The following is a 14,795-nucleotide window of genomic DNA, read 5'->3' as shown; positions in this document are numbered from 1 at the left end:
GTCTTCCTCACAATAAGGAGCAGGTCTAAGATCGGTGGGGAAATGCTGCTTTTTAAACACTAAGCAGGTATCTTGGGAATAAGAACAGTAATTCTGAGCACTTGCCTCTTCCCCCGAATATGAACCGCTTCATATGTCAGAACGCAACATAGATAAAACTGCTCCATTTCACCCTCTGTTCAATCCCCTCGTGGCTTCGCTCAGACCAGATTGCCTCTGAAATAAAACAGATGGTACGCGCTCGGTGGGAAACAGACTAAAAATTACGCCGCCCTTACAGTGCACATTTGGAGGACCTGTGTTTGTGTGTTTGATTCAGTAAATACTAGTTTTCAGAATATTTGGACAGATTCAGTAGGAAGTTTGAGCGTCTGCTTCCAATGCTGCTTGGCACAGACGTGAGGAGATTCGAGGGAGGAGGACTGGCTGCCAGTGTTTGGAACAGAGAGCAAATTTAGGCCATTATGACATTAAATGAAATATTCAGCTCCGTGTTATTTCACGCTGTGTCTCCATGTGTTTCGCTGTCATTTGCTCAAACTATTTACTGCAGTTTTGGATAAAGTCTTCTGCTCTGAAATGCTGTCACGTTTTTTTCAGTCGCTTGAACAAAAAGCAAATTCAATTTGATGGCTGTCGATTCGAGAGCAGACTCCACATAAGCCAAGCCGCACAAGGCCAAAAAGGGGCCACATGTTTGTTGATATGGCCAGAACAAACTGAGAATTTGAAATTGAGATCTGTCCAAGTCAAGTATTACCTTCTTGATTTTTAAATATTGAGCATTGGAGCTACATGACTACAGGTAGATAGACTGGGAAAGCAGAGCCATTTCTGCGAATGAACTGCTGTTTGGTGTCTGGGTCTTGGCTGCAGACCCAGCTCTCTTCAGCAGGAGAAACTGCATGAGCACTGGAAGTGGTCCACAGGTGCGCAAAACAAAGATGATGTTGAATTAAACCAAACGTCCTTTTTAAACATTACGAATGCAGTCACCAAAGTTTAGGGTATCTTATTGCATCACTGGGGGTTTTGGCGTCACATCTAGACCTCTGAAAGGACTCACCATGGCGGCGTACTGAGCCTGAGCAACCTGCTGCTGATACATCATCTGCTGCTGCTGCTGCTGTTGGAGCATAGCCTGTTGTTGCTGCTGCTGAAGCATGGCCTGTTGCTGTTGTTGTTGTTGGAGCATGGCCTGCTGCTGCTGCTGTTGCTGCTGCTGAAGCTGAAGCGACTGCTGCACAGCCTGTTGGTACTGAAGTCAAAATTAGTTTGGAAAACATTGCCTCCAAGTGATGGCTTAAAAATGACTGATGCGTAATAACTGGGATCATGGTGTGACGTACCTGGAGGTATTGGAGTTGCTGTGCATTTGCATGTTGTTGCTGCACTGCCTGGTGGTGGTGATGCTGTTGTAGCTGCTGCAGACGCAAATCACCAGGTTGTAGCTGCTGCAGGACTCTGTGTTGTTGACTGCTGGCCTGTGGCTGAGGCTGTTGCTGAGGCTGAGACTGTATGGATGGTTGCCCAGAGCCAGGAGTGGGAGCTGAGAGGTACAGATGAACAGTGTTTGTTCTTTAGACTCCAGAAAAGGAAATAACAAGTAAATCTAAATCCAGGATATCTAGGGGTGTATATAATTAGATATCACATGGTGACGAGAGCTGAGCTGGTTGCTGATTTACCAGTCAATCAACATTCGCATCCTCATCTGTGGATGTAGGCAATGAGCAAAACGTTGCAGCATTATCCTCATTTGGAAGATATTTAGTTCTGGAATTTATGCATAAATAAATAATCGTAAATAATTTTCAGTAATTTTAAGAAATGTGTTTTGGTTTGTTTGAAAATAATATGTGTATATAGTCTGTACAGTATTTAGTCAAAATAAAGACTTTTAACAAACTCCTTTAAGACATTGTCTTAGATATAAAAATCCATCCTACAGATGTTTAACAAACCTTTCTGGCCGTTGCTGACGGGTGCTGAAGGCACGGTCATCTTGACAGGGGTGACAGTGTTAGTGAGAGGCAGGACATTACTGTTTGCAGCCTTTGGCCGCTGTCTGGGAGCTATCGATGTTTCCGTTGGGCCCACAGAGTCTGTGATCCTGTAAAGGAGGAAGCAAAAGTGTCCCTCAGCATGTGCAGGAAGAACTTTACTATGTGCGTTTGTAACAGCTGACAGGCTGTGATCTCAAGAGGTAAAAAAACAACAACAATAAAATAAAAAATGAATACATAAGATTAAAGTAATCCATCATTTCCATTTTCAGTTTATACATAATAAAACTGTCGGTGAGCAGCACCTGGCTTTCGTCAAGCTCTTCTTAGCAGCGACCTCGCTGGCTGTCAGAGGCTCAGGGAGTGACGTCGGGATGGGAGAGTTCTAGATAAACAGCAGGGAGGTTCATTTTAATAAGCCAGTGAGGAAAGGCTAAAGACATGCCGACTGTTTTATGCCTGTGACTTACGAAGAGATTTGGCACTGGACAGTCTTTTCCAGCTAATTTGAAGGCAAAATAGGACACTTGGTAAATGTCAGGTCTCTTCTCCTGGTCTGGTTCGAGCATATATCCTGAAGAAGATTAAATTTAAAAAAAGAGGTCACTTATACACTACAAGAGCAAGATTTCTATAGTTAATTAAAAGGAAGTTTCAGTTACTTGAAATAAAAGTAAAAACTAGACAGTTGAAAAAAGAAACTATTTGAAACCACTTTCATGCATTTGTTCACTGACCTTTTGCTTGTTGGGCAATTGTGTAAACCACTACACTATTGAGCTGTTGTAATATCTTGTCTAAATTCCTAATTCTTGACCCTGACATTATAATAATTAAGAAAAAACTTTTCTTTTAAAACTAAACATTTTCAATCCAGAACAATGAAACAGTAACCAGCAAACCCACTCTGCAAAGTAAGTAAAGCTAAACTAAAAATATATTTATATTAAAAAAAAAATACATTTTAAAAAGTTTAACTATATCAACTCTGGTGCAGAACAACACGTATTTGGCATGTATCGTCTTCCCTTGACCACTTGGTGGAGCTGTTTGTCAAGTGTTTTAAAAAGGAAGCTCCGCCACAGGATACATTTGGGGAAGTGAAATAACTTGAGCAAAGCTGTCGTGACTGATGGTCCTCGACTGGTTCAAACAGGCTTGAGTTGGGTAAATGCATAAAAAAAAAAAAAAAAAAAAAAGACTGAAAGAGATCACTCTGTGGGTGACAACAGCGGAAAAGAAACCACACTAAAAAGGTGGAAACTGTAACACGGCTTTGTAATTTTTATATTTATCTGTGAAATTACATCACAGTAACATTTGGTACGGTCAAGCCTAAAGTCAAGCTCCATAATGCGGGAGACGATTTCCAAATTAAACATTTTTTCACATCTTTGATAATCTGCAAATGTGGGAGACAAATTACAGACAGAATATTTTGCCAGTTCACAAAATGATCTTAAATAACTACTGAATCAAAAAAGACACATACCACAGGAAAAAACAAAACAAACAAAGTTATTCTGGATAGTTATTAATAACTACAAAGCTGTATTCAGCTGCTCCGTGTGACACGCTAAACTCCAACTTACTGATTAAACAGTGCAACTTGAAGGAGAATTTGGAGTTATCTGGAACGATAAAGGTTCCATCACATATGGCGACTTGACTCTCCCCAAATGGAAGTGCGAAGAAACACAGCTTGTACAACAAGCATCCAAGTGCCTGTGGAGAAAACAAACAATCTGGTCAAACACCTGCATCCAGTTACTTTGAGGGTGGGCACTGCTAGAGACTCAGCCCCAGTGCCAACATCATACCCAAGTTTAGCTAGTGTGTATTCTATCGCAAAACCCAAAACACCCAGCGTGAGGAGTGTATCCATGTCTTCAATTCAAACACCACCTCATTTTCTCCCAAAATAAAGCAGCTAATATTGATAATAATAATAACAATATCTCATTAAACATCGGATGCCATGGAAGTTTTTGATGCAGACACATTTTGTTTATAACTGAAGAAATACTAGGTTTGTTCACACTAAGCCTGAACAGCCCAAAGGATTTAAAGCAAAACTCCATAAGTACCCAAAATACCCATCAGAACCTGGGTGCTTTCCTCCTTGCCCTGAGACAATGACGATACAAACAACAGTGATAAACTTTAAATGCATGTTTCCTGAATTACTGAACCACTGAAATTATCTTTAAGATGTTTTCAGTAATTTGGTGGCATATGATAAAATTGACTGATAGGCTTAAATAGAAAACAAATCAAGATTACCATTAAAGGATACAAGAAGTCTTTGTAAGAGGTCTAAGATGATGTGTGCAGGAGAATTATCAATGGTGCTCATTGGTATTCATCACATTAAAATAAAATAAAAATGGAATTCTACAATCACTGAATAGATCAAGAAACCATGCCCTGGCCCTTGAAACGATGCTTCCTTTCTCTTCCTACAGAGGTGCACAGGTCCTTATTAGAAAATAATTAATATTTTTATTCATGTTACAGGCTAAAAAACTGTGTTTACAAAATCAGGCCCACAGTCTGCTCTGCAGGCAGTATGGCTGTCCAAACAAACCGGCATGCAAAAGTGCTCTGAACTAAAACATATATTCAGCTTAAGCTATATTTGGCTCCAGTATCCAGCATATCTGCTGACCATGCAGTTTGGGATGAAAGAGACTTTGGAATTAGCCGCACCATTAGGGAACGGTTTCCCTTTAAGCGCTCCATCTGATGATAGTCTGCACCACTCTCCTTAACAAGCTAATCCAGGCTGATGCTCTTAATCTAAGTGAGACAGCGTGACCACCAAACAACCCCACAAAGTAGGAATAAACGCTTAAGAAATGTGTGTGAGGCACAGCTCACCGTCAGGCACATGGCTCAAAAACAGGAAGTGACAGCACATGGGGTAGTTGACAGGAAGCTGGGGGGTTTTTGGACTCCTACAGTAGGCATTTTCCTTCAACCAGAGACTGATTTGAAGCATGTTCATCTTTTCGTTACCTTTTAGTTTTTTTAGATACAGATTTAAATAATTTGATCAGTTGAACAGCTCTAACAGACTGAAGCCACTTTCATCAGGCTGTGCTGAGCCGTGCTGTGTTTACTACTGACTGACTATGTATTCAGCGAGGAAGCATTAAAGAAGTATTTTATAGACATGCAAAGTAAAAGGATCAACCTTAATCTCATCATCTGGAGCAGCTTGATAATGGCAAAAATCATCATCACTTTATTACTGATGTACGATATTGATGCATGAATCTGACATTTGGATCAGATATCAGTCCGAGCCCGACTCAAAAACCCTGATCAGGTATCTGTGACAATGGGCTCATCTACAGGCCCATCTGTTCGATTCAGTTTAATGACACTTTGTGTTTATGCGTTGGCAACAACTAGCCAGAGATCTAACGTAGCATGGAGTAGGCAAATGGCATGGGGTCAAGAGTGTGGGGCCTTTAATTCTTTGTGAAAGTTTCTGATTTGACTACATTTGACACCACAGCTTCTTCCAATCTACTAATAATTTTAGGTCTTTTTTAAATGTTTCAAACAAAATAAGATGCTTACTACACATTCTAAGAAATAAAACACTAGTTGTCCCATTATCAGCTACATCCTTGGCTGTTTTACGCCATTAACGTACACAAGTCCTCAATAATGGCTCCTGTCCAAACACTTGTTTCTGCTTCTCTGCCTCTTTCTTTCAAAACAGCGGAGGCCCATTTCACACAAACCTATCAAGGCCCTTAACTGAGTCTAATAATCACATATGGACCCAAAATGAAAAAGGACGGGGAGCAGAGAGGGAAGAACAACTAGCTTTGTTGTGACTGATGTTGCTCAATGTTTTATGAAGGAAAAACGCTGCTGGAGAGCTGGTGGAGGCAAATAGCTGGGAGAGAAAGAGAGAGGAGGAACCTGTCGGGGCAGAGTACTGCCAGGCCAAACCAGCCCTGCAGCCTGCGTAACACACACAGACAGCATACATACAAACAGGGAAGGACCTTACCCATATATCAGCCTTAGTGGTGATGGCTTTTCCTGCATACAAGTTAATCATCTCCGGCGCGCGGTAAGAAAGGGTTGTGTACCTGTACAACACAACAACAGGAAGTAATCGATGAAAGTATGTCCTGTTCAAAAATCCAGCACTGCTAGGAACTTTCTCCCCGTCATCCACTGCTGATTTACATTTCTACTCTAACACATTTTCAGTATTTGTAGTTTTGTTTCTAAATGAAGTGTATTTCAGTCACTCAACTGATGTTTAAAATTAGTGATAACAACAAAATACAGTTAAGTGCTTGGCAACTAGGCTGTATTACACACAGAAAATTGGGGAGTGATTACTAAACATCCCCTGGAGCCTACAGGTGGATGCTGGGGTGGAGGAGGTGCTGGAACATATCCAGGGACTCGTTCTGTGTGAAATCTGCAGCTTGAATAAGTGTGTTTGGTACAGTTTGAGCTGGCTTTGCCTGATGTTTTTGTTGGCTGTTGAAGTCACAAAATTAAAATACCTAATATATTTCAGGTCATCATTAATCTGAAATAACTGAAAAGACTCTTTTTATGTTTTCTGATTTTGCTACTAGGCAACAGGCAAGTCTATTCGTTTTTGACGTCCTCAAACGCGCCACTATGTGTAGTAGCTAGAATCAAACTATTGTATTCAGCTGTTTTAACACTGATCAGGTAGGACAGGAGAGGATTTTTAGGTTTCATAACAACATGTTTGGCTCTAACAGTGAACCAAAACAAAAGATATAGCTAAGCAGCTAAACAACAGGCTCAATAAGGGGCCTGATAAAGTCAAGGGGAACTTCACATTCAAATGACCTTTTCTCTTCTGATTCATCGCTACAAACAACTTCTAGTGCAAAGCAAAAGCACATCATTGCAAAAGAAGGGTGTGCTTGATTTCACACACACACACACACACACACTTTCATATCTCAGTGAGGACATCTAATTGACATAATGCTTTCCCTAGCCACTTACTGCAACCATCAAAAATGAATGTCTAACCTTAACCATAGCCTAACTGTAACCCTGACGCTAAAACCACATTTTGAGCCTCAAAAATGCCTACAAACTCGTGGGGACCAGGATTTGTCCACATACGTGACCGTTGGTCCCCACAAGTATAGTAGCACTCCAATTTTCTGTACTCTAAGATATCTAAACATAGTACACACAAACCAGTTTTTTGTTTTTCTAGTCACTGGCCAAAGTTATAATTCAAATTCAAACTTTTATGTGTATTGTTTTGCACTTTCACATAAATACAAGCTTTCAATGCTTTCATGACTTTGTCTGCTTCTGTTTATTGATGCACAGAAAAAAAAAAAGCGACTGCAGGTCAGAGTTCCTCATTTACTGCAATAGAAGAACAAACATTTAATTTAGTTTCCTCTTCAGAATCTGTCTGATAACATTCAAAACAGCTGGTTGCATTTTGAGCAAGTCCAGCTTTGAAATGTTAGATGGAAAACCAGCTTAGTCAGCGTAGATCTAAAGCCCATTTCTGTATGACTGGGCAGATTTACACATCGTCCTATTACTGATAACAACCACACATACTGCACTTTATTGCAGCTATAAACGGGTGAAATGTAACAGGCCAACGCTGAACAGGCTTCTGTGATTTGACACTATACAAACAGAATCACATCTAAGACTGCAGATCCCTGCCATACAAATGTGCATGGGGCAAGAAGTGCCTACATAATCACATCCCATTACTGGGCATAATCTCTGATATCTGTTGGTTCTGGGCCATTACGCAGCCACCTACCACAGACGGCAGCACCTCTCTCTGCACTGGAAATTATTTAAAAAAAAAAAACAACTAAGAAAGATAGCAAGGCAAAAACTGCCAAGAAACTGCCACACAGTGCACACTGCCCTTGTTTATGTGCCTCACATTTCCTCTGAATTCAAGATTTGATTATCAGCAACGATCTTTAAAGCCTCGTAAACACGCATGCACACACGCACACAGTCTACATCCAACAATGTTTTCACTTTGTGACTTATATTAGTTTGTTTTTTTTTCCTCCATATTTTTTTTTTGTTAACCAAAACAACAAATATAAGGCCATAATTCTTGTTATGGTTATCCGTTTTGTTTTTATTATTATTATTATCATCATCATCATCTATGTTAGATAATGACATTTAAGCATTTTTACATTTTACTCTTGTCATACTTAATGCTGCCCATCTTAGCCCGGGACATTTTCTCACAGAATAGATTCCTTAATCTCATGAGTTTTACTTCAAGAAAAATTATTATTAACAATAAAAAGTAATTAATTTGAATCCACCAGCCACAAAAACAAACTGTATTATTATTATATTCCACTCAGTCTACCTCTCAGTGTGAAGCAGTCCCTGATTATTCATCAGACCAATCTTATTGTTTCATATCGATTCAGAAAAAGAAAATATTTGACTTTTTAAAATGGCAAAAGAAAAAAAAAAGTCCTAATTTAGAGACTTTATGGGGTTGGTGGTGGCGTTTAACAGCTCTTCCCTTACAGGACACATTTTTAAAAACATTGACAACCATCAAACAACTGGTTATGTTCAGGCCCTAAAAACCCTTACTTCTTAATCTCGTCCTCCACAGCAGCCACGCCGTCCTTCTGTGGCAGTAAAACTCTGTGAGTGGCGCTGCCAAAGTCGCACAGCACATAATTTCCCTGGTCATTCAGCAGGATATTCTCAACCTGGCAAAAAAGAAACACGGCAGGGTTTGGAATGTTTTCATGAGAAAAATGACATAATGGAAATAAAAACTATTGGAAAAATTAATGAAAACCCTACACTACACAGCACAGACGCACCTAGCGAGGGGGGGAAACAACAGCAGAAGAAGACAATAATTCTAATGTGTTAGTGTGCACAGGTAAGTAGAAGTCTCTAATGTTTTCAGAGCCTCTCAGCTGCAGTCTTAGTACAACGTTTAATGTTTTCATTTCATAATTTGTCACTCCTCACTTTGATGGTTTATACCTCACTTATGGATGCTTTAGATTTCAACTGCTGGCTTTTGCTGAACATAGCTTTCAGGTCTGGTCTAAATGTTGGTAAATCATAACTAATGAGGGGCTGTTTTCTGAAGTCATCAAATCTTATCTGCAATTACACAGTCCAACCATTCATTAATACACTATACCCAAGTCATACTTTTCCACATTGGGGAGAGCACACCGTTCCCCAGGTGTAAACACAAAGCCACTGCCTTAGTGACACACTAAACACAACGACACCTCACTGGCCATTGTTTGCATGTGGTCTGGAACAATGCATCCTAACACGCAGAGGTCAAAAGACATCAGAAATGTGGAGATGGTCAAGGTCAAGAGGAAAATGAAGAAGACAAAGAAGGCCAAGAGGACAACCAAGACAATTCGCTTCTGACGCAGTTTGTGCAGCTGTTGTCCAAAATGTTTTAACCATGAATGAGGCCGGAATGAGGTTAACACCAATAATTTCACATTTTTAATGTGTTTAGAGTCATCATGTGACCTAAAAAAAAAAAACCATAAGCCTCAGGTCTTAAAGGTATGAGTTTTAGAGTCAAAAACAAAGACTGACAGTTCATATCTGTTTTTCTTATACAGACTTTCATTCCTCTTCCCTTCAGTGCATATCTCCACCTCTCCAGGATCACTTGGACGCGCAGATCGCAATGCTGTGTGTAAACAGTCTATAGTGAAACCAATCTGCCACTGCAAACAGCGAGAGGCTCAGAGCTGATCCCTGATGCAATCAGACCCCCAACCTTGAACCCAACAGTCACTCCTAATGCACACCTCACCACTGTCTCACTGTCTCATACTTGTCTCCTGCACCACTCGCACACATCACCACTCCCGACTTCCTAAATGCACCACAGCTCCTGTTTTGGGACCCTCATGTCCTTTCTCTAGATCCAAGTGCAACTCCCTCAATCAGCACCATCGAAGCAAATATCGAAGCAAATATCACATTATGACTGCTCAGTATGAAGTCATAAAGGTGCTTCCCTGACCCTCACCTCTCTCCTTAACCTAGCTTCAACAACTCTCTCCTGTAACTTCATCAGCCTTTTTTTTTTAGTTTAATACTATGGTTAGTTTTTAATAAACAATTGGATGTAATTTTGAAAGGATCTCATTAGTGTGTGTTTAATGAAAAACCTTAAAAACACAGACACTGCTTCCTGGCACTCTGAATTTATTTGGAAAGTCAGACTGATATGAAGTATTCCACTAAAATCACATCAGCTGTGATAGACAGATGAGCAAACAACCAAACGGTGGCTCATCGACTCCTATTACATTATACAGAGATTCCATCCTCACAAAACCTGATCTAACACTGTGATGTTTCAGCTGAACTGAGCAAGCCAGCTTTGTGTGGGTTTAATGCCTCATTTTTCAGTTAATATTTCTACCTTCTTTCCACCTTAAAACATAAAACACATTTAGAAAGGATGATTGGATAAAAAGACTGGAAAAGAGAGAAAATGAGGCAGAAAGAAATGAAAAGCAACCAGGAATACGATTTAAAAAATTAAACATCTGAAAGGAGGAAACCAGTGATGTATTTGTGGGAGATGTGGCAGAAAAGATGAGACCAAAAAGACTTTAAACTGTCCAAGGCAAACCTGAGCTAATGAAAGAAACAGTGAGTGCCTCAATCTGTTGACAGCTCAGGGTTAAGGGCCTTTTTTGCACTCTCACTTCCCCTGGCACTGCGTGACTGGGCCTCCGCAGTCTTTTGTGTCCCTGCAACGTTATGTAAGCCGTGTAGGCTGAACAGATAGACAGCGAACAGAGGACCAGCCTGTGGAGCTGAAGGGACTGCACTGTTTAGAGGCTTGTCCAACTGGACTGAGTACAGCAGTGCACTGATGGGGCCACTGAGGAGGATTCAACTAGGGTGGGAAATTACCACCAGTCTCCAGGCATCAGCAAATGAGGGCAAATCTGGCTTTTAGCCACCCTTTGAATTAGAAATCTAAAAATTAAAGTGGGTTAAAGTTGGCCAGGAAGATTTAACTTTGGAGCTCTGGAACAATCCGGAAAAGGTCATAGATGAGCAACAAACGGGGTTATCGGACGAGAGGAAGGAGCGGAAGTAAGTGAACGAGCTGGCAAAGGAAGCAGCGACACGTAAGAGGAAGCAGAGGAGTGGGAATGAGGGGTGAAGTAAAACTAAAGCATTCCTCCTGCTGACCACGCAAATTTAGTTCACTTATAAATAACATCTGACATTTAATTAAATAGAAACCTGCTTAAACTGCAAGCCAGAGTTACTCATTCTGTATGCGTTTGCTACACACACGTCTCCAGGAAAGGGTTTACAGTTTGCAGGTGACACACTTTTCTTTAACCGTAAAGTTAATCATTTAACAAATCCGACACTGTTTAACAGTTTCAGATTTCAAACTGTAATAATGTGTAGACATCACATTTAAACAAAAGTTATATTTTAATATTTCACCAACTAAACTGTTGGTTTATCTTACCTGGTGCCTTATCCTATTAACTTCACTAAAGCTCAAGTGGTGGCAAACATGAATGTGTATACACGCATGGCTATCTAAGACCTTTATACCAAATCTGTTTCAAAGTAGTTGTAAATTAATTACCAGCCTACTGCAAGAGTAATCATGGTAAATGATTTATATTAGTTACACCCGTTGGTAATTGCAAGAGGTTTTGTCACCTTCATTTTAAGACTCAATGTGTTAATTAGAGCATAAAGTTTAGTCATGTTAAAAGACAAATATACTATTTGGGGGGGCGGGGCATAGATGATTAGTAAATTAACTGACTTCCAGTTTCCTGCAGTTTATTCCCCTTTTCTTTTAAATATCAGCTTAAGAATTCCTTTAAATAAAGAATCCGAAGACTTTCTTTTCTTCATTTGTGTGGATGAACATCTGAGTAAGTGTGATTCTTGCAGTCAGGCCGCGGCTTATCAATACAAAATAACACGTTTGTTTTTTTGGTTTTCTTCTGTGGGGTGATTGAGCCCTTTGAAATTCGTTAATGTACATTTACCTTTCTTTGTTTTACGCTGCACAAGTGTAACTGTCACCAACCCATCTGTCCATCATTTAAGCTTCTTTCATGAAACAGAGGAGGGGGTGGAAAAATAAAAAAATACCGGCCTCACCTTAAGGTCTCTGTGGATGATGGGCGTTTTGCATTGGTGCAAGCGGGCCACGGCCTCACACGTGTCACAGAAGATGTGGAGGACCTCAGCCTCGCTGAAGCCCACGTTTAACCGCTGGTTCATTTGCTTCACTACCTGCCCCGCTACAGAGAGAGAATAAAGGGGTTGGAGAGACCGCTTTAGGAGTTAAAACAGATCAAAACAATACATACAGCATGTTTGACCATAGAAACTATTATCAACTATTCTCAGTAACTACAGTACTGTTTGCATGTAAACTTATTCTGATGAGGGCAAAACTGCTTTAAAGGGCAGTGCATGATCAATATAGAGGCCAGGGGTGCTAAAATAATAATCACACTTTAATCTCAATTACTCAACACAATTCTTTAACTTATGATGCTTGCATTAAAGGAAAAAGAAAGAGGCAAATGCTGCTGGGCACAAAGGGTTGCCTGGTAGACATCGGTAATGGCCATCATGACTCCCGGGTGGGGTTTCTTTGTCTATGAAGCCAATTTTACACAATGGTAACAAAATGATCACGCAAGCCCGCCTTACCATGAGAACAGATGGGGCAAAAAGACGACTCAGAGCTTTATAAGGACTAAAAGCACAGTGCTGTAAGGCAAGCACTTCAGTTATAACCAAATATTTAAAAAGTTAGAAAACAGAAATGAGAGCCTCAAAGCAAAAATAAATGGAAGAGACCGGTCTTATTTCAGTTAGTTTTTATAATCATTCAGAAGCCGAAACTCAATTAATCGTCTAGCCTTAAAAAATTAAATAGTACCAATGCAAGACGATGCAGAATGCAAACAAAATGCTGCACATTTTTACTTTTTCCTTACACGTTTATTCCTTTGCCTCTTGGACTTTATCCTAAATTTGCTTAACTGGTGAAGTTTGTGCCGATTAATGGAGCCATTGTGCTTGTTGTTCTTGCTCTGCCAAACCGTGCCATATGACAAAAGTGGCGTCCTATCTGTGGGCCATTGTGTTGCATCAGCTGGTCGAGTAAGTCTCAATTTTTTACAGTTATTTACAGTTTTAATGATATATCAGTACAGAACAGATTAACAGATATAGAGGGAGATGTTGCAACAGTTTGAAAAGACAAGGCTTTCTGGGGGGGGGGGATTGCAGAGAGAGAAAAAAAAAAAAAAACAACAACCCACCACGCTGGTTGCTTTGGCAACCAATACTGGAGTCCTACCACACTAACCCAACAGTAAGCCAGCCAGCTTATTATCACCTAGTTAGCCGATTATTCATTGCTTGTCCTTTTGTGTTTATTCTTTCCCCCAACCTAAACAAAAACAGAACTCAAACCAAAATAAAAACCAGAAGTGCTTTTTAAAAAATAGAAACGACTACATGCATAAAGCAGAACTATGAGGCCTGTCAGAACATGTTTATATTTACAGGGACAGGTTGTACCTTTACAGTACTCCATGAGGATCAGGACCTCCCACACGCTGTCTGACACAGGACTGATGGTAGAGTCCAGGTAACCAACGATGTTCTTATGGCCCGACAGCTCTTTCTGCAAAGAGGAAGAAAACGGGGGAAGAGCGTGACAGAAAGAAATATCAAACACGTGCTAAACAGCAACACAAAGAATCAACTGATGTGATAAAAGGATCGTCAGACTGGACACAAAATTTTCTTTTCCTTCTTTTTAGTGAGTGCTGGTTCATGTTTAGACATGTGTAGTGTTGCTCCTATATTGCTTCAGTTATGGTTCACCTAGCTATTGAATGTAGAAGCATGAAAACCAGTCTGAAATAATGTGCTGCAAACTGCTTTAAAGACTCCCGTCATGTTAATCAGAGATGAGTCACCGATGAGCCAAACGCTGCATAAAATCTTACACACTGCAATTGTTTGTTTTTTTTAATTCATCCATACAATAAAATAAAATAAATTCTCCTAGAATTAAAACATCTTCTGAATTATTAAAATGTTTTTCTTAAATATTTGTAACTGCTGGCTTTGCCAAGTATGATTGGAAGAAAAACACAGGTGTGAGTGCAATTCAACTGCTTCAGAGGCGAGCTCTGTTTGTTTTGTGTTTTCACTTGAGAACTCATGCTCTTACACCATGCTCATCTCTTAACTCTTTAAGGCTACGTCCACGCGTACCCGGGTATTTTTGAAAACTGAGATTTTTCTATGCGTTTGCACCTTTCGTCCACACGTAAACGGCGTTTTCGGTCACTGAAAACGGAGATTTTTAAAAACGCCTGCCAGGGTGGATATTTTCGAAAACTCAGTTTTTGCATTTACGTGTGGACGAGGAAAACGGAGAAAACGCAGCGTCAAAGGTGTGCGCCTTTTTTGACGTCACACTGTGCGCCACGTTATTGTTTCGGTGAAATGAATTTCTACAATGGGGGACTTAGAAAAAATACTATTACTGTTAATTGTACTCTGTGTTTAAATGCTTACATATACACACACAGTTACTGTCCCTCCACACATAGGACTCGGTTCTGCTTCTATGCGCCATCTTTGTTTACCATTTCCCACCGAGGCTTCTAGACTTCTGATTGTGTTTTCCTTCATTTTTGCGTTTACGTGTGGACGGGA

General features: G+C 40.2%; 1 protein-coding gene across 2 annotated transcripts in view; it reads right to left on the bottom strand.

Moving 5' to 3' along the window:
* Positions 1-14,795, bottom strand: part of bmp2k (BMP2 inducible kinase) — a 57,181-nt gene that overhangs the window by 14,782 nt on the left and 27,604 nt on the right. The window contains exons 3-12 of one of the 2 annotated variants that reach the window (XM_084947166.1): positions 13,644-13,749; positions 12,204-12,346; positions 8,640-8,761; positions 6,037-6,118; positions 3,599-3,731; positions 2,477-2,580; positions 2,312-2,391; positions 1,965-2,113; positions 1,350-1,549; positions 1,067-1,249 (exon numbers count right to left, since the gene is read on the bottom strand). In XM_084947166.1, the coding sequence (XP_084803292.1) occupies positions 1,067-1,249; positions 1,350-1,549; positions 1,965-2,113; positions 2,312-2,391; positions 2,477-2,580; positions 3,599-3,731; positions 6,037-6,118; positions 8,640-8,761; positions 12,204-12,346; positions 13,644-13,749 (1,302 nt within the window). Of the gene's footprint in view, positions 1-1,066; positions 1,259-1,349; positions 1,550-1,964; positions 2,114-2,311; positions 2,392-2,476; positions 2,581-3,598; positions 3,732-6,036; positions 6,119-8,639; positions 8,762-12,203; positions 12,347-13,643; positions 13,750-14,795 lie in introns of both variants that reach the window. The other variant, XM_084947165.1, reaches the window with a different exon arrangement.

Source organism: Perissodus microlepis, chromosome 12, assembly GCF_051167445.1.
Source record: "Perissodus microlepis isolate ML-2025 ecotype Zambia chromosome 12, ASM5116744v1, whole genome shotgun sequence".
Lineage (NCBI taxonomy): Eukaryota > Metazoa > Chordata > Actinopteri > Cichliformes > Cichlidae > Perissodus > Perissodus microlepis.
Note: the sequence above shows the minus strand (reverse complement) of the source record. Positions and strands in the feature narration are given on the sequence as shown.